We start from the raw sequence: 19,861 nt of genomic DNA, 5'->3' as shown, positions 1-19,861 counted from the left end.
AGAAGTAAAGCATGCAATATATCACTAAAATATAACATAAAAATGAGAATATCTACCAACACACTTTTTGTATGTGTAACACCAGATCCTTCAATGGGTATTGAAGTTAGCAGAACAAGAAGCTTCAAGAATAGTGATGCGAAGCATATTTCCTATACTTTTCCCCCGTAGACTAAACATTTCTATGTAATTGTAACTCACCAAAGTGTGTTTTGAGTGTAGTTTTGGGTGTTGGAAGCTGGAAATGCGTCAGAATAGCAGGCAGAAGAAACACCCGGTCGGGCGATTCTGAGCTTCTAAAACGCCCGGTCGGGCGTTACGCATGAGGATTCCAGAAAGTTCGCCCGGTCGGGCGATTATTGACGACACAAAACGCCCGGTCGGGCGTTTCCCCACGATACCTCCAGAAGCCGTTCGCCCGGTCGGGCGATTATCCCTTCTAATTTCGCCCGGTCGGGCGTTTGGTGGTTCAACTGCATTTCAGCAGTTTTCTCGGCAGTTTTGCTGGGGAAATAAAAAGAGAAAGGAAACGGACAGAGAGGGGGAGACAGAGAAAAAGACAGAAGGAGAGAAAGGAGGAGAGGAAGAAGAGAAGGAAGACATTCCGGCCATTATTCCGACCATCCATTCCCGAATCCCAACTCCACTCGACGAGAGCATCACACCTATGGTTTTATTTCTACATTCTACCATGTGTATAGGCTAGGCTCTCTTTGTTGCTCCGAGTTGTAATCTAGGCTTGTATGAATGTTTTCACACCATCGAATCATGTGTTTTGGTACCAACAATGTTTGCTTTAATTAAAATGCTACGTTTTTGGCTAATGATGTAGTGTTGTTAAATCTTAACTATTGTCTCTTTAACATAGCTTAGGATTGATCGTTTGTTGGTATGCTTTCGATTTAGAACTGTTCAGGGGATAAATTGATAGTGGATTAGGTAAGTGATTATAGTAGACGACATTTATTCCCGCGCATCCGCAGGAACTAAATGTCGTTGAAAGTTGGTTCATGGAACAAGTGTTCAGCTGACTGTGAACTATACGTCGTAGACATGTTCAGTGCACGCGATTAGGTTGATAATTTTAATCCCGTCGTATGGTTCGTCGTAATGGTGTGTAACAACGCAAGCTTAGAAAGCAACTTGGAGTGACTTGTCTTTCTCGTGTTAAAAGTCTCATTTAAGTAGCTTAAGTTAGTTAACCATTTCAAAATCAAACAAAATCTTTTTATGCTTTGTGTAGTCATATTAAGTGTAAGCAATCTCGCCTCCCTGTGGATCGACACTTGAAATACTACTACGATACTGTATTCTTGCAGTAGTGTAGTATTATTAGAGTTTAAATAATTGAACTTGATAATCTTTATACATTGATTAAGAACTCTAAAATATCACATCAAGTTTTGGCGCCGTTGCCGGGGAGGCAATAGCTTGTTTATGCTTAAGTGTTTTAGTTTTTATTTTGTTTTGTTTGATTTTTCTTTTTGAGTTTTTTAGGTACCTTGTTCGTGTTCTACGGTGTGATAGCCATTTACCACGTCCGGACTTGAAGACGAAGGAGTGTATTATTTTAGGTAATTTTTAGCTAACTCTTAGTTTAGTTTTAGGTAGTTTTGTTTGCACACTAGCACACACGTTTTATAGGACTTACCCCGAAGTTGTCGAGAGGTCTCGCTTTCGGTAATTAGGAAATATTTTGTGCTTGTGCTTGGTGTATTTTCTGTTGTGTAGATAACATAAAAAAAAAAAAAAAGAAAGTCGTGAATGCACACGAGATCTCAGGGTACACCGCCTTTCGGATTACTCTGTTATCAAAGAAGGAAAGGGTCAGGAAGTTCAGCCGGGTTTGAAATTCAACAGGATTCGCCGAGTCCAATCAGAGATAACCCATTGTTTGAGAATAGTGACAGTGATCTGGAAGCTGAGTCGATGGCCGACAATAATAACAACAACGCTGTCCCACCACCCGTTGTGAGGTTTGGCGACACTCTTAGATCGGGAATTGAGTACCCCGGAGAGTTTGCTTATGCGAACAACAACATCAACATTCCACCTCACTACATTAGTTTGGTGAATGGGGGGAATCTTTTCCATGGACGGGATGATGAAGACCCGATGAGCCACCTCAATGCCTTCTACGAGTTGACGAACTCTCACAGACCCCCGAATGTGGAACACAATCTGATCAAGAGGGTCTTATTCCCATTCTCTCTGAGGGAGAAAGCAAGAGCTTGGTATGACTCTATACCGGGCTACAACATTGAAACATTCCAAGAGTTGAAGACGTTGTTCCTCTTAGAATATAATTCCCCGATGAAGATCGAGAAATTGAGAGAAGAGATCACTTCTTTCCATCAAAAGTATGATGAGTCCTTTGCAGAAGCTTGGAAGAGATTCACAGACCTGATAAGGAAATGCCCGAGCCATGGTCTAGCTCCGGGGCATGACCTTTTGAAATTCTACAAGGGACTCAACAATGAAGGCACGGGACTAGTTACTGCAGGCTCTAATGGAAACCTGGATGACTTAACGCATGAGGAGGTGAGAGCCTTATTCCAAAGGTTGGCTAACAATCAACGGAACTGGCACAACCCAAGGAGAGCAGCGGAGAAAGGAGGAGACACATTCGGTGCTACAAAGGATGCAGAGAGAGTATCTGCAATTGAAGCTCAATTGGCAGATATAAGCACCCAGATGTCGTCGATGACAAAGGCAGTGAAATCGCTGCAACTGACTCCTCAACCCAAAGCAGTGGCAGTGATGAGATGTGGATTGTGTCAAGGAGGGCATCATACTGATCAATGTTCTAGTATTCAAGGACCACCAATCGAGGATGTGAACTACATTGGCAACAATGGCCAAGGGTTTAACCAAGGCAACCAATACAGCAATCAGCAGAATTGGAGGCCTCAGCAATCGAACTGGAATCAAAGTGGTCCTAGCAACAACTCGGGGACCCAATGGAGGACAAACACTCAACCCCCGGGTTATGAGAAGAAGCCATCAGTCGAGGATCAATTGGGACAGATTCTCTCGTTTATGACTAAGAGTCAAAGGGAGAATGAGAATTTCAAAGAGAAGACGGTGGAAAAGTTTGGTCAGATGGAAGCTACATTGAGGAATCTCGAGACTCAAATTGGGCAGATCGCTACAGCATCTCACACAAGAATTCCTAATGCTATCCCGAGTGATACGGTGCCCAATCCTAAAGGTTTTGAACAGTGCAAGGCAGTTAAGTTAAGAAGTGGGAAGGATCTTGAGTCTCCAATCATGCTAGATGCACAAAATGGCTCGAACATCTTGCACGCAGGGGCGGACAAGTTGTTTGGCTCACAAACCTCGCACGCAGGGGCGGACGAGGGGATTGAGTGGGCTACTACCGAAGCTAGGGAATGTCAACAAGAAAAAGAAGAGTCAACCATGAGTGATATCCACAAGAAGAATCCACTAAGTCCGGCAATGGACCCGAAGTGTCCATTTAATTTTCCAGATTTTATCCCGCCACCACCTTTCCCAGTCGAGAATAAGAAGAAGGGTAGGAAAATAATTCAAGAGAAAGGACTCGATTGGATGATGAACATTATCAGGAAAGTTAATGTAGATGTGTCCCTGGTGGATTTGTTCCTACACTTTCCTAAATTCTCCAAGTTTTTTAAGGATCTTATTGCGAAAAAGGAGAAGATACAAGACGATGGTGTGGTGAGATTGAGCGCATTTTGCTCACAATTGGTGAAGGGGAAGATACCTGCGAAGAGACGAGACCCTGGGAGTTGTGTGATCCCATGTGAGATGGGAGATAAAAAGTTCCCAAAGTGCCTACTTGATCAAGGCTCGGGAATATCATTGATGGCTCTGAAGACGGCGAGGTCAATCGGTCTACAAGCGAGGATTGAGTCAATCGATATTGAGCTACAATTGGCGGATCACTCAATTGTGAAGCCACTAGGGATCATCAAGGATGTCTTGGTGAAGGTGGACAAGTTTGTACTCCCGGTCGACTTTATTGTCTTAGAGATGGAAGAGGACAAGGACATGCCTATCCTCTTTGGTAGGCCATTTTTAGCAACCGGTGATGTTGTGATAGAGACCAAGACAAATACGGTCATGTTTCGAGTAGATGGACAGAATGTGGTGATCAAGCAAGAGAAGGCGGGGAAGCGCCTATTGGAGCCTGGATAGAGGTAGACAAGGATGAAGAAGGTCGAGCCAACGACTAGAAACAAAGGCGCTGATTGGGAGGCAACCCAAGTTTTTTGTTTTTATTTTTGATTTCATATGTTGGAGGTTTTGTTTGCTCAATTCTTTCCTCCAACATTTATTTTGAATTGAGTGTTTTTTTTTTTGTAGTTTTTGTTCTTTTTGTAGGAGCAACTGGGAGTTAGGATTGGAGCTTAGGAGGAAGCACACCTGCAAAGGATTTTTACACCCACCCTCCCACCCGAACGCACTATGGACGTCATGCCAAGTTTGGGGGAGTTTCCTTTCCCTTTACTTTATTTGTCTTTTTTGCATGCATTGAGGACAATGACGCATTCAAGTTTGGGGGGTTATGAATGATTTGTGATGTTTGTTTTTGGGTGTTTTGCTTCATAAAGATGTTTTGAATCTATGTAGTTGACGGATGCATGCTTTATCTTCGGCTTTCTGGTTAGGAAATCTTGCTTGATCTTACTTGATCTTTGAAGCTTAGGATGAATGGAATGGGTGCATGAATTTATTTGAAAGAGCATGTTGTGATTACATCCGATTTCTTAAGTTGAGGAGAGTATGAAAATCGCATGACTTGTGGAAATTATTTTGGATTGATTTGCTTTATCGAGTGAAGTGCTTGCGTTCGTTTGTGTTAACGATTTGGGAGGATAAGGCACTAGGATGAACTCCATGGCCAAATGATCACATGCCTAGTCCATCAAATGATCCCCTAGAAGCCACCTTGAGCTTAATTTCTTATTCTTTGTGTAAACACTTAGCCAAACACTTAGCCACTGAAATAAGCCTAATTTTAGCCTCATCGATAGACCTTGCTACTATTTGGGTGCTAAATACAAGTTGAGCTTTGTGGTTTGAGTTTGAGTGTGGGTGGTGAATTGTAAAGAGTAGACATTTCTAGACTTGATAGAAGGTGAAAAGAATGAAGTTCTAAGGAAAAAAAAAAAAAAAACAAGAAAAAGAAAAAGACGACCTCCAAATTCACAAAAGTCGAGGTCTTTACAAAAACAAAAAAAAAAAGGAATAAATTGATGAAATAAAGATAGAGCTTCTATGTTTGTTTGTGTAATCTCGTCTGGAATAGATCTCAAGTTTGGGGGAGTGTGGGTTTGGTTGTAATTTTTCGTTGGTTAATCTTTGGAAGGAAGTTGTAGGAGAGAAGATTTTGGCACTCAAATGTGTAGCCTTTGAGCTCACTATCCATACTTATCCTACCTCGTCCCTAGCCCCATTACAACCTTGAAATAAGACCTTGGACCTTATCGTTGATGCTTGTGGATGTTGTGTAAAGAACTTGGTAGAGTTAAAGAGGTTCGATTTGAAATCTGTGAGTCTATGTGGTTAGTATTGCTTAATGAGTCAATGATGATGGTTTGAGTTGTTTGATCGCATGCTTGGACGTATTTTGAAGTGCACCTTAACTTGACGTTCTAGGAGGATGAGTGATTGTTCTTGAGAGTGGGAAATCTCGATTGGAAATGTCGGGGGTTTAGTTCTTGTCACTCACGTCCCTACATGATTCTTGTTGATGAAAATCTCTTTGCGGGTTAGACTTGGTTGAGTTTTTGTGCTTAAAATGTATCTTGCTCGGGGCGAGCAATAGCTTAAGTTTGGGGGTATTTGATGCGAAGCATATTTCCTATACTTTTCCCCCGTAGACTAAACATTTCTATGTAATTGTAACTCACCAAAGTGTGTTTTGAGTGTAGTTTTGGGTGTTGGAAGCTGGAAATGCGTCAGAATAGCAGGCAGAAGAAACACCCGGTCGGGCGATTCTGAGCTTCTAAAACGCCCGGTCGGGCGTTACGCATGAGGATTCCAGAAAGTTCGCCCGGTCGGGCGATTATTGACGACACAAAACGCCCGGTCGGGCGTTTCCCCACGATACCTCCAGAAGCCGTTCGCCCGGTCGGGCGATTATCCCTTCTAATTTCGCCCGGTCGGGCGTTTGGTGGTTCAACTGCATTTCAGCAGTTTTCTCGGCAGTTTTGCTGGGGAAATAAAAAGAGAAAGGAAACGGACAGAGAGGGGGAGACAGAGAAAAAGACAGAAGGAGAGAAAGGAGGAGAGGAAGAAGAGAAGGAAGACATTCCGGCCATTATTCCGACCATCCATTCCCGAATCCCAACTCCACTCGACGAGAGCATCACACCTATGGTTTTATTTCTACATTCTACCATGTGTATAGGCTAGGCTCTCTTTGTTGCTCCGAGTTGTAATCTAGGCTTGTATGAATGTTTTCACACCATCGAATCATGTGTTTTGGTACCAACAATGTTTGCTTTAATTAAAATGCTACGTTTTTGGCTAATGATGTAGTGTTGTTAAATCTTAACTATTGTCTCTTTAACATAGCTTAGGATTGATCGTTTGTTGGTATGCTTTCGATTTAGAACTGTTCAGGGGATAAATTGATAGTGGATTAGGTAAGTGATTATAGTAGACGACATTTATTCCCGCGCATCCGCAGGAACTAAATGTCGTTGAAAGTTGGTTCATGGAACAAGTGTTCAGCTGACTGTGAACTATACGTCGTAGACATGTTCAGTGCACGCGATTAGGTTGATAATTTTAATCCCGTCGTATGGTTCGTCGTAATGGTGTGTAACAACGCAAGCTTAGAAAGCAACTTGGAGTGACTTGTCTTTCTCGTGTTAAAAGTCTCATTTAAGTAGCTTAAGTTAGTTAACCATTTCAAAATCAAACAAAATCTTTTTATGCTTTGTGTAGTCATATTAAGTGTAAGCAATCTCGCCTCCCTGTGGATCGACACTTGAAATACTACTACGATACTGTATTCTTGCAGTAGTGTAGTATTATTAGAGTTTAAATAATTGAACTTGATAATCTTTATACATTGATTAAGAACTCTAAAATATCACATCAAATAGCAACTCCCATCACTAAAAATACATTGCAGAAGAGGAAGAAGAAGACATCGGAGAATAAGGTTTTACCCATAGCTGGTTCGTCTGATCAGTCCTGGTCGAGCAACGAGCTCGCTGATTCAGACAAGAAGAAGAAGAAGAAGAAGAAGGGACGTGGTTAGCAGAGAATATTTCTACAATCTTGATTCTGAGATGAATATTGTTATGTGATCAAGTTGTTCAGATACTTATTCAGTTTGCCTAGTTCCTTTACCAACCAAGAATTGAAGTTGTCAAGTATGTATCTTGAGTGATCATGACTCAGGTAATCCAGAAACAGCCTCATTCATTTATGATTTAGTTATCTCAAAATGTGATATTGCAGAGTAAAATATGCAAAAGACTGCTATGACTTAATGCGAAACGAAGAAATGAAACTAGGGATGCTCTGTTTTGTTGTCATAGTATTTTGTAAGTTTTAAGAAGCATGTGCCTATATACCTGTTTAGAAAATAAGTATCTTGCAGTTTATGAATAGCTTAACTTACCTAATAAATGAGGCATTTTCAAAATTCCAAGGGAGTTCGTTCTAGATTTGCGGAGCCTTTTTTTCTTTATATGTTAATTTTATGCTTCATTATGCGTCACATTATAATGAAGCATGAGCCTTTTTTTTTAAATTCCAAGGGAGTTAGTTCCTTAACAAGTTAACATGGTGTCAGAAGCAAGCTCTGCCTTCTCTTTAATGACAGTTATGAGGGTGTGTATTAATTTTTATCAATAGGTTAATAAACTGATCCTTGGATTACATTGCATACAGGTTCTCCCCCACTTCGTGCTGAACTCCGGAATCTGGTGATGCAACCTACGATTCTGCCTATGGCACAACACGAGAGTATTAGGTATGATATTAATTCACCATTTTATTCTCAGGTTACCTTTACAATTAGGTTAATTGTTATGATTTTTTTGTTCCTACAAGTTACTCTTCACTGCATCTACATATACTTCAATAATTATTTAGTTGCCTTTTCTATCATCGGGCTCGGTGGCTTATGCTGGAAACTTTATTGTAGGACAAATATGATTTTGAGCAATCAGCTCTATATGTATCTACATGATTTTGCACAGATACATTCTATTTCTACATTTTGGCAGTTTGCAGGTTTATAATGATGGACTGATAGTTGTAGATTCTGAAACATTAACAGGGGAAGAAGGTCTACTTTAGAGACAAACTTTTTGATGTTATTCTATGAGAAATGAAGAATGAAATGTACAGCTGACAAGATGCGGAAAATATTACTCGGAGATGTACCAGAAGTACATATAGTAGTATGTTTTTATCTGCACGATATTAAAAAAAATACTAATGAGCAAAATTTTTATATGCATTTAACTTCCTGGTTCCTGAAGAAAAAAAAACACATTCTATCAAGTCAAAGTATGTGCCAAGGGCAGAACCAATCAAACACAACCATTGCAACCACATCTACTTTCATACCAACATTTATACTTTAGCACAACCACATCATTTTCTACAGACATGAAGATTCAGACCAGGATAGTATACACTTCCTTGATACATATGAGACACAACAGAAACAAATCACAGGAACCACACCACATGAAGATCAAAACAGACAAAAAAAACTTTCTTGAAACAAATCACAGCAACCACAACAAATGAAGATCAAAACAGACAAAAAAAAAGTTTCATGAAACAAATCAAACACAACAGAAACAAATCCCAGCAACCACAACACATAGATCAAAACAGAAAAAAAAAAAAAATGTTTCTTGAAACAAAAAGTGCTTTCTTGAAGATCCTAAGACAGAAACAAAAAAGTGCTTTCTTGAAACAAAAAGTGCTTTCTTGAAGATCCTAAGATAAAAAAAAAGTGCTTCCTAGAAGATCCTAAGGCGGAAACAGTCAAACACAACAAAAAGTGTTTTCTTGAAGATCCTAAGACAGGAACAGAAAAAGTGCTTTCTTGAAGATCACAAGACAGAAACAAGCAAACACAACAGAAACAAATCACAGCAACCACAGCACATGAAGATCAAAACAGAAATAAAGACCGTTTCGTTGAAACAAAAAGTGCTTTCTTGAAGATCCTAAGACAGAAACAAATAAAAGAAGTTGAGTACTTTTTTGAAATTAAAAAACTATGGTTTGTACCTCATTCGAATCTGCATTTCAGATTGAGGCTCTTCGCCTTCTTGAACAGCTCCACATCTGCAGTCACCAGATCTAGTTGGAGAAGATTAAATCTTGCCTTGTCGATGTACTTAAGCTGCTCATCCTTATCAATCATATCAGGTTGCCCAACAATTTCTTTCCTCAGCGACATTCTTTGCCTCATAACCATCTTCTTTTTTTCCTTATCCTCCTTCAGTGCCTCCTCACTGATTTGACTGATTTGGAGTTTCTGTTTGCACTCTGCTAATTCAGCTTTGATATCCAACTACTCTTTGGTGTGTTCGGTGACTTCTTCCGCGTGTTTCTTGATGCTATCTTCAGTATGTGAATATCAAAGGTGAATTAGCAGAGTGCAAATAGAAACTCCAAATCAGTGAGGAGGCACTGGAGGATGATAAGGAAAAAAAGAAAACGGTTATGAAGCAACGAATGTTGCTGAGGAAAGAAATTGCTGGGAAACCTGTTAAGATTGATCGGCTGGAGCAGCTTCAGTACATTTCGGGAGAGAGAGAAATCGGGGAGCGAGAGAAATTGGACAGAGAGAAATTGGCGATAGAGGAAAAGCTAGTGCAAATGAGTTGGAGAAGAACGATACGAGTTACTGTTTATATTAAAAGTTAATTAGAAAATTAGAGAACAACGGTTTTATTTGCAACGGTCCTTGATTTTAAAAATGGAGTAATTTTAATATGCGTTTTTAGGTGTCTTTAATGTACTCATATAGTTAAACTGTTTTTCTCCTTTTCCTCAACTCTATTTATTATTCTCGTCAAACTAAATTTAGTACACTCTTTTCTTTACAAATACAACACAAACTAAATTTATACTGTTTTTATTATCTTGTTGTATTAATGTGATGTTTCAAACTCTATAGTACAAATCACAATGTAGAATAATTTTCTATCAAATTACAATGAGTTACATCCTACTAAATTAAATATAGGTAAAAATAAGATAAATTGTATGTTCATAAAGCTCTTAACTTTAAGTTGAATTTTGGAGTATATTATTTTATCTAAATAAGAGTATAAATATTTTATAAAAGATTCACACATGATTTTGAGCTGATTAAAAATAATTATATAATCTCTAATAAAGAATAATTTTTTATTAAATTTCTACACACATTTCACACACTACACGCACTTCACGCACTACACACACTACACATCACACACTACACGCACTTCACCCACTACACACACTTCACACGTTATAAACACTTTACACACTACACACATTTCACATATTTCAACACTACACATTATACACACTACAAACACTACTCACATTTCACACATTTCAAGCATCCTAATTTTGAATTTTTTTCAGCTTTTAGAATTTTTTTTCCGATTCAAACCGAACCGAATCGAAAAACTGAAATTTTTCAAAAGTTTAAACTGAATCAAACCGAAAACTGAACTAAATTTGAAAGTTTAGTTTGTGTGAAGTGTGTGTATTTCGTGTAAAATTTGTAAGTATATGTAATGTGTAGACAATGTGCATATTTTGTGTATAGTGTATATGCAGTGTGCTTATTTTGTGTACAATGTGTGCATTTTGTGTGTATAGTGTGCGTGTAGTGTGTGAAGTGTGTGAAGTGCGTGTAGTGTGTGAAGTGTGTGGAGTGTGTGAAGTGTGTGTAGGGTGTGTAGTGTGTGAAGTGTGTATAGTGTGTGTGTGGATTTTTTAATTATTAAAAATTTGTAAAAATTTAATTTTATTATAAAATTTTGATGATATTTAATTTAAATAAAATATAAAATATATTTGTATAATTTTGTTAAAATTTAAAATAAAAAGAAAGGAAAATTGAATGGAATGGAATGGCTATTACAATGTCGAATGAAATGACCATTCCAAATGAAATGGTGATTCCTAAGAAAAAAATTTATCAAGCAAAGAAATGGAGTGGAGGTAGGAATGTCATTCATCTCATTTCATTCCATTTCATCATACCAAGAAGCCCCGTCTAGCATTGCCTGTCACATCTTTTCTTCCGTCTTTACCCTTAGCAGACTCTCTCCTCCTCTCTCTTGTCTTCGCCGCTCACAAGATTCTAACTTAGGAAAACAAAATTTGAAACATTGAATTAATGCATAAATTTAAACCGCATCAACACACCCCTCCCATTATGGCCATCAAGTAGTTGTCATGTCAAGAGATTCAAGACCATTTTCTCTAGAAATTTAAACGAATTTTCCATATGTTTGAGGTAATTTAAAGATGCAGATCTATAACTGAAGATTGTGATAAAATTAAAGAAAAAATGCCAAGCAAAACACATGACAAAATTTAAGTAATCCTAGTATAATAATTTTGTGGATGAGATGACCTATTAAAGCCCAAAACAAGCATCCCAATTATGGAGCTAAAGAACCAACAATATGGAAGCCCATGCGGAGAATGGGCCCTCAAAAACCGGGCCTAGAGCCCAATAAAACGGACCATGATGTGAGAGCTAAATTCTGATTCTCCCTCACTAGATTACTGATTATTATTCTATGAATATATATCACACCAAAAAATTCCCTCCTTCTCCTCTCTCTTAGTCTTTCTCTCTCTAGGGTTTTTAGGGTTTGAGGGAAAAATGGATAGATACCAAAAGGTGGAGAAGCCGAAGCCTGAATCTCCTGTTAACGAGAATGAGATCCGCATCACGTCTCAAGGCCTTGTTCGTAACTACCTCAGCTACGCTACCACCCTGCTTCAGGTTAATCCTCCTTTCGCTCTCACTCATCTCTCTATTTTCTGTATGTTTTTGCGATTTTCTGTTTGATTGAGTTCTTTTGGTGTCGTTTATGCACTGCTACGGATCTTCCATTTCCGTTTATTTTCTGCTGATGGGTGTTATCGAGTGGCATTTCATCTGATTTCGAATTTCTTACAAGGATTTTAAGAGATATTGCTATGTTAATGCTACTTGTTTATACATGAATCGTCTTATAATAATGTTGTTTAACACATAAATTTTGCGGTTGATATTTTAACAGAATCGTGATTTTTCTGTGTCCGCTCATCATTTCTGCTGCTATTACTTCTAATGTGTATGTTTGTTGGTTTTGGTGAAGTAATTTACTAGCTATAGGCCGTTTATTTCTTATTGGACTACTTATTACTCTGATTTATCAATGTGACTATGGAATTTGCTCGTGGACCATGGTAGTTAGGGCATAGTCTTGTTGTATTTTGGTGGTCATCCACTTGAATACTCACAAGTATCTGTTTCTGTTGTTTTGATGGAGGTGGCTAGTTTAGTTGTGTTGATGGAGGTGACTAGTTTAGTTGTGTTGAAGAAGGTGACTAGATTAGTCTTGCTTGACGTGATGCCGAGTGTTGCTTTGGGTTTTTTAAATAATGTGAGAAAGTGTATCTCCTCGAGGGTGTTCTTATCACTCTGTAGAGATAAGGGTGGTCGAATTTCCTGGGTTTAGCTTGATGTCCTTCTTTGTATTGGAATGGTTTTTCATTTTAGATCATGCATCTTTAGGAGGATTTTTTTCATGCATGTCTTTATATAAGTTATTTATGGATATTTTGTTTTGGCCTATCCTGCTGAAACTGCCCGCCAATGATTGTTATGTTAATAATATTTTTCTCAGGAGAGACAAGTGACAGAGATTGTCTTAAAGGCAATGGGTCAGGCAATAAGCAAAACTGTGGCAATTGCAGAATTCTTAAAGGTTGCTATTTAGTTTCCTTTCCTATGATACTTTTATCTTTCTCTCTCTTGCACAATGTGAAGAACTCAGTACTTTCCTTTGGATATAGAGAAGTGTTCCTCAACTGCATCAGGACACTGCCATCAGCTCAATCAGCATAACTGATACCTTTGAACCCATTGAAGAGGGCCTTCAGATGTGAGTTTGGAGTTTTATTCCCTTTGTCTCAAACTTGTCACTCCTGATGCACATTGTGTTGTATTATCTATCTCTTTTTATGATCAATTATGTATGTATATGTGCTACTGGAGTCTCTAATGGATATACTTATGTCTACAGTGTGGAGCAGACTCGCCACGTGTCCATGATTTCAATTACTCTCTCGACTAAAGAGCTTAACCAGAGCTCTCCCGGGTAATTTCTGTGGGACTGTATTTTGGACCCTTACAAGGAATACTTCATGTGCGGGTTGGATATCCTTTTAATCTGATAGTTAGGAACATGTGTGATGCCTTCTTCCTTCAATGTGTATTGCTTTGTGTTTATGTAAAGCTAATTCTGGTTTCAGATAATGTTATTTCAGTTATTTGTTAATCCTTTATCCCAGTCTCTTACATATCATCATGGATCAGGTATCAAGGCCCATCTAATGCGGATCAAACTAAACAGAAGTACAACAACTACAAGCCACAGCAGCAGCAACATCAACCTCCTCGACAAGCACTTGGAGTTTATAATGCTGGTAACGTGGATCAAACTAAACAGCAGTACAACAACTATCAGCCACAGCAGCAAAATCAACCTCCTAGACAAGCACACGCCATTTACAATGCTGGTAATGGAGGTAAGGAAATTAACTGAATTTCTTGGTGTAAACATTTACATATCCTAACATTAATTTCGCGTACTTCTGGTTTTTAGATACTAATGGCCGAGGAAGAGGCCGTGGTCGAGGGAGGGGGCGAGGTTGGCACAGAGGTGGATATTCGAACTACCAGGGTACTTCACTCTTGAACTATCAACCACCTTATAATTTATCTTCCGTGTGGTGCATATATGGATATGATATTATCATTTCCCTTATCAACGATTCTTCTTCTTCCGTTGCAGAAAATGATGGCTATAATGGTGGCTATTCTAATTCAGGAGGCTATAATGGTGGATATCCTAATTCAGGTGGCTATAATGGTGGCTATGCTGGTGGATATTCTAATTCAGGTGGCTATGCTGGCGGATATTCCAATTGGGGCCGAGGTGGTAGTCGTGGAGGTTGGGGTGGGGGATATCGTGGTATGTTCTTTTAACCTAAAAACAATTCAGTCCATTTTTGGAAATGTGTTAAAGTAATTGAAGTTTGTATTTAAGAAAGATAGATACTTGAAAGTGATATAGATTTGACATTGTCTGGGTTGTTTATATACACTTGATGAAGGTTAACGACGAGCATGTCTATTTATTAATACAGATGCTGGATATGGAAGGGGCAGAGGTAGAGGTGTAGGTGGCAGAGGCTATGGTGGGCGTGGGCGTGGAGGAATGGGTGGTCGTGCGACTCAGAGGGTTGGCGGCAACCAAGAATAGTTGTTGGTAGTTGGTCCTTGCTTGCTTGCTATGGAGAAGTGCTTGCCTTTGTTTGAGTTGTTGCTATGTTTGAAAAGTCCGGTTTGCAGGTGATGGTTGTTTTGCCTAGTATGTTTATGAAGGGGGTAAGGTAAGCTTTGTTTTCAGGTGTTATTTCTTTTATGTAAATGCCCAACAGCAAGCATCCAATTTCTGACTCGCTATATAATTTTTTTTTTCGTTTCTCATTTTCCCTCCAAACCCTCTCTCTCCCTACCTAACAATTGGCCATATTTGTCTTTAATACTCCATCCGTTTCATAATAGATGTCATATTTTCCTTTTTAGTTTGTTTCAAAAGATGTCACATTTTCATTTTTGAAAAAAGTTCTCTAACATTAACATAAAAATTATATTCTCTCTTTCCATTTAACACATGAAACAAAACCTCCTAAAATCTCGTGATGTCCCATAAGTGTGACATCTTTTATGGGACGGAGGGAGTAGAGTATATATATATATCTTATAAAAGTAAAGTATGTAGATAATATATTTACGATGTAGATAGGGAGAATTATAAAAGTAAAGTATGTAGATAATATATTTACGCTGTAGATAGGGAGAATTTTGAATTGTGGAGAAATAACAATAATAGGGGGTATAGATAGGGAATAAATAAATTTGGATGAGTTTTGAACGTGTAGGGCTCACATATATACCATCTGTATCAAGTGTTCAATGTTTCAGATATAGTTCTTGAAGTAATAAATTTCGAATTTTAAATAATTTTTTAAAGGGGTTTAAAAACCATTGTGACCAAAATACCCACACTGAGACATCTAATTTTGGGGAGAAATAAATTTGGGAGGGGTAAAATTGACAATTCAACTTCATTTCTGGGTGTGGACTTCAATGCAGCTCCATTTACCACCAAATGACTGAGAATTGATTTATGAACATAACAAAGAGCAACAGTGCATGCCTAGAATTTAACTAAGGCTCTCCACATTTGAGGCATGGAACTTGAACACATATCTGGGTATAACATGGAACTTGAGCGAGTATACTCCTATATATATTAGAGTTATGATTGTAAGATTATGTAATACTAATAAGATACGTCAATCAACTGCTTTTTTTCCGGGAATTCACAAGTTGTTTGAAATATGTTTGAAACACTCTTCTAATCCAATATTCGAATATGTTTTGAGAATTTATAAATTGTTTAGAGTATGATAATGGTTAGAATTTTAATTTATTCTTATATTATGAGTTTAAACGGACGGATAACACATTTAAATGAGACGTGTTTGGATCTTATTGTAAATATAGTCGACCTAATGCGAACATTTTAATCCCCCAAAATAATGAATGATTACATTGTATAAGGAATCATCTAGTCAATTCCGCATAAGGTTATCAAACCATAATAGTAGTATTATAACAACACTAAACTAATTTTTTGTAGTATTAAAATTGGTACTCCAAAACAAACAATTTGTCATTTTCTATATAAGGGTACTAATCTCTTTTCTTTTTTTTTATCCTTATACTAATAACTTTAAAATCGTTTTTATTCTACAATATAATTAGCTAATGGATCTCGAACAAATAAAAATGTTATTTTCATTCGCTATATTCTTTCAAGAATATAAATTCAGATTTTCCTAAAAAAACGAATCAATACGGAATTAATATGCATTCGTATGAAATAGGAAACCAATTCATTTCGACATAAAAAGTCCTGCTGTGATAAAACTATTTGCAGTGTGAATAGTTGCAAACGACCCCTCTAATATATTTAGACAATTCAGCATACAAAATATACAAACAAATATTATCTCACAAAAAATACAGAATAGAGCTAAGGGGCAAAACATGTCACCAAAAAATTTAGGGGAAACAAAGCTCAATGCAAAGAAGCATTACAGTGGTGTTTCTGTCAAGGAGAGAGGACAGTTCTCTCTAGATATGCAAACAGGCACTTATTTACTACCGCAATTGAATCCACCGCACACCGATAGAACTATGATTAAGATCAACGCAACGATAATGGCAAGAACTATCAGCTTTATCTTCATGTTCTGCAGCCACATCTTTCTCCTCATTTTCGTTCCTTGCGTCCTAAAATCTTGAGCCTGTCCAGACAAAGCGATAACACATCACAGATCGACTCACCTCATTATCACTAATCGTACGATGCAAATCCAGAGGATGAACCAAGACTTGGGGATTACAAATATTAAGGTCATCTAATTGGGTACCCCGAGCTATGAATCAATATCAAGCACCCACCCAACATCAAGTACAAAGAAGCAAACGAATAAACTATTATACTCCCTCCGTCCCGTCCCATTCAAGATGGCTGCTTTCTTTAATGGCATAAGAGTTTAGGTGGAGTTATCTGAGTATAATGAGGTAGAGACTAATTTTATTCTAAACATGGAAAGAGGATATCTTTGTTGGGACAAATTATAAAGGAAATGTGGATAACTTTAATGGGACAGGTGGAGTAATATATTAGGGGTATGTTTGTATCAAATTATCGAACTGAGAAATACTTAGTAGGATAGTGAAGTGAAATTAATAATAAGGCTTTTCTTGGCTTTTATTATGTATCACACATTGGACAAATAAATCAATAAAACAAGGCTTTTCTTGGCTTTTCCTATGTATCAAACACACCGTGCACTTGCCATTATAACATGGCTAGTCAACAAGGGATCTTCCATTGTATAAGGAGCACAGTAAATCTGGATCTAATTTTATGAATCTTATGTTATGTCGGTTAACCAAAAAACTTCAAATATGTGAAAGAGAAAATGCTTTACCAATTAATAGGGTATCCGAGAAGTTCACATTTTATAAATACTAGTAGTACATAAATATAACATCCAATGACAAACCTGGGAGCGAAGATTCTCAGTTTTATCAACAAGGAGCTCAATTTTCTCTCCACGGTCAAGCACCTGAAAAGGCAAAAGAATCTTTATTGAAACCACACTACCATTACAAAATACCTAAATTCATACCACATCAATATATGAAACACACACTAAAGGTGATAATAAGAGGCATCCAAATTCGCTTACCTTTTCAATGTTTTCCATCATGACTCCTTTAACTTCTGTAACTTGAGCTTTCACCTTTGCAAGTTTACTGATCTCATCTGGGTGATCAACACAGTACTGCATTTGCTCTTTCAATTTGGGCCTAAGCATTATAAAGTAAAATTATTAATCTCCACTACGAGAAATAATATTATGGGTATTATATAGCATATGAAAGATGAGACGTATTGAGAAGAATTACCCGAACTCTTTATTCAGGCTGTTGGCAACAGCTGTGGCAGCCTTTCCTCCACCATATTTCTTAGTAAAATCCTCCTTGATTCGCTCAAGAAATGCGATAGGAATCTGTCTTCCGATAGATTCAACAGCCACGACACAGTATGCTGTGATTCAAAACATACAAAAGTTAACAGTATTCTACAAGAACGAAGACCAGAAAAACACCAAAAAATTAAACTATAGCAAGCAAATCAGAAAAGATAAACACACATTAGAAATGCAGTATACATCAGTTCATGCTGAAGTTCCAAACAACCACTGATCACATTTTATTAGGAAATATTCCGGAATCAAATAACACAAATACTGTAGAATCATTCTGTTAACAGTCTTTGTAAACCCTATCCCCTTAAACGCAGCTACAGGAATCATCAAGTAAACAAAGCAAAATGATGCTGCGTCCAATCTATTTATTTATACTAATCTTACAGATTCAGCTAATTAAATAAAGTAAAACATCACACTAAACTTCCAAACCGATCCGTAAACACATCCGGTTACTACAGCATCTATTGAGCAAAAGAAATCAACAGTCAACCGAGATCTGACTTCTTCAAACAAAATAAACCAAATAAAATCATAAAGCCCACTGCAATCATCTAAGTATCGATCACCGAACAATAAATACGCATCAATCGAAATCGGACACATATATTTGAAAAGGAATAACTGCGGTGGAAGAAATGGAAGGCAAACACGAACAAACAAACAGATCGGGAGAAGCGGAGATTACTGAATCCATCCTCGACGAGGTAGTTGAAGGTGTGGCCGTCGCAGTTGTAGGTGAACTTGTTGTTGGAGGCGGGGAGTTTCTGGAGGCACTGCGCGGCAATTCCGGTGAAGTTGCCGGTGAACTCGGTGTACTCTGTCAGGATCACGGTGCCGCGCGCCACGAAGCTGTAGATCAACGACTGCTGCCCCATCGCTGCTCCTCTCTTTCTCACTCTCCCCAAAAACCCTAGGCGAAGCCTCTCAGCGCGTATCTGTAACCGTAGGGAGATAGAAATGTTGGGGAAAGAAAATGGGGGAAATGAGAGGAGAAAAAGGAAGCGGAAATAGGTGTTGGTGTATTTAAGTATGGGGAGAAGTCTAGAGAGAGAGAAACATAGAAATGGGGAGAAATTGGCCTACAAAAGCAAAAATATACATTAATTAAGTAAAATATACTTGCATAATTTGACTACAAAATCAAATACTTGATGAGAAATTGGAATACAAATATTATTATAAATGTGAATTATTAATAACAATATAGAATTGACATTAAATACAAAATAAAAAATTTACCAACATAAGATTTGACTGTTTTTGGTTGGCGTGCATGTAAAAATGAAATAAATATCCACTCCAAAAAATAGGATTAAGCATTATTTATGATACTTTTATAAAACTAACACTATAAATGTCATTAATTAAAAAAAATATAACTTAAATAACATCATATAATAATGAAAGTTTTAATATTTTAAAAATGAATCGACGTCGCTATGTGAGAAAATATAAAACAATAGTAGTATTTGATTTCTTTGCTTCAAATATAATTGTAAACGATAGTACGAAACGATAACTACTAATTTACACAGTATTATAACTATATTTATGTAAATTACAATAAACTATTAAAAATTGACGATTATTATTATATAATCATATATTTGATTTATTTTCATCACACAAGTAAAAAAGAAAATTAACGAATATATATTATTATAGTACTGGTACTAATTAAATTTGACTTATTACATATGCAAGATAAAGAAATATGGAGTAGTAAAAATGCTCAATGATGGATCCGCGAATTTCTGATGTTTGTAAATGCTGGTAGAGAATAAAGACTACGACACAATGAATTTACGTGGTTCGATTTACTGAAGTAAATCTACGTCCACGGGAAGAAGGGAGGGCAAGATTGTATTGCTTGATCTGGGATTACAGCTTACAACACAGACTTGCTATATGCTATTTTATCTCTAGAGAGCTTAACCCTTTTCTATCTGATCTAAGTTCTATT

General features: G+C 37.5%; 3 protein-coding genes and 1 non-coding gene across 4 annotated transcripts; 2 read left to right on the top strand and 2 right to left on the bottom strand.

Annotated features, from left to right (window-relative positions):
• The first annotated feature begins 2,313 nt into the window (after positions 1-2,313).
• Positions 2,314-4,179, top strand: LOC121804298. Its single transcript, XM_042203796.1, has one exon. The coding sequence runs from the start codon at positions 2,314-2,316 to the stop codon at positions 4,177-4,179; it is 1,866 nt and encodes a 621-aa protein (XP_042059730.1).
• LOC121806098 lies at positions 2,326-2,432 on the bottom strand. The gene has a single exon (XR_006051631.1). It is a non-coding gene; the product is annotated as a small nucleolar RNA R71 (small nucleolar RNA).
• Positions 4,180-11,795: 7,616 nt separating the features above from the next.
• On the top strand, positions 11,796-14,847 carry LOC121805931 (protein FAM98A-like). The gene is made up of 8 exons (XM_042205980.1): positions 11,796-11,992; positions 12,882-12,962; positions 13,051-13,139; positions 13,281-13,355; positions 13,574-13,785; positions 13,863-13,940; positions 14,052-14,231; positions 14,407-14,847. Exons 1-8 carry the CDS (start codon positions 11,870-11,872, stop codon positions 14,520-14,522), a joined length of 954 nt encoding a protein of 317 aa, XP_042061914.1. The 5' UTR covers positions 11,796-11,869; the 3' UTR covers positions 14,523-14,847.
• A 1,427-nt stretch (positions 14,848-16,274) lies between these two features.
• LOC121802350 (vesicle-associated membrane protein 722-like) lies at positions 16,275-18,910 on the bottom strand. The gene is made up of 5 exons (XM_042202015.1): positions 18,584-18,910; positions 17,813-17,954; positions 17,593-17,713; positions 17,407-17,469; positions 16,275-16,638 (listed from the first exon to the last, which is right to left on the bottom strand). Exons 1-5 carry the CDS (start codon positions 18,771-18,773, stop codon positions 16,486-16,488), a joined length of 669 nt encoding a protein of 222 aa, XP_042057949.1. The 5' UTR covers positions 18,774-18,910; the 3' UTR covers positions 16,275-16,485.
• Between the last annotated feature and the right edge of the window lie 951 nt (positions 18,911-19,861).

The sequence above is a fragment of the Salvia splendens genome, chromosome 5, assembly GCF_004379255.2.
Source record: "Salvia splendens isolate huo1 chromosome 5, SspV2, whole genome shotgun sequence".
NCBI classification, from domain to species: domain Eukaryota; kingdom Viridiplantae; phylum Streptophyta; class Magnoliopsida; order Lamiales; family Lamiaceae; genus Salvia; species Salvia splendens.
The sequence above is the reverse complement of the archived record's forward strand: the minus strand, read 5'-3'. Positions and strand labels throughout refer to the sequence as shown.

What these genes read in the sequence shown, in the direction of transcription:
- LOC121804298 (XM_042203796.1), top strand. Translation starts at nt 2,314, where the DNA reads ATGAAGATCGAGAAATTGAGAGAAGAGATCACTTCTTTCCATCAAAAG.
- LOC121805931 (XM_042205980.1), top strand. Translation starts at nt 11,870, where the DNA reads ATGGATAGATACCAAAAGGTGGAGAAGCCGAAGCCTGAATCTCCTGTT. An exon ending in CTTAACCAGAGCTCTCCCGG is followed by an intron (nt 13,356 to 13,573) that starts GTAATTTCTGTG and finishes ATCATGGATCAG; the next exon opens with GTATCAAGGCCCATCTAATG. An exon ending in TTACAATGCTGGTAATGGAG is followed by an intron (nt 13,786 to 13,862) that starts GTAAGGAAATTA and finishes TCTGGTTTTTAG; the next exon opens with ATACTAATGGCCGAGGAAGA.
- LOC121802350 (XM_042202015.1), bottom strand. Translation starts at nt 18,773, where the DNA reads ATGGGGCAGCAGTCGTTGATCTACAGCTTCGTGGCGCGCGGCACCGTG. An exon ending in CCTCGTCGAGGATGGATTCA is followed by an intron (nt 17,955 to 18,583) that starts GTAATCTCCGCT and finishes TTTGAATCACAG; the next exon opens with CATACTGTGTCGTGGCTGTT. An exon ending in AGCCTGAATAAAGAGTTCGG is followed by an intron (nt 17,714 to 17,812) that starts GTAATTCTTCTC and finishes TATAATGCTTAG; the next exon opens with GCCCAAATTGAAAGAGCAAA.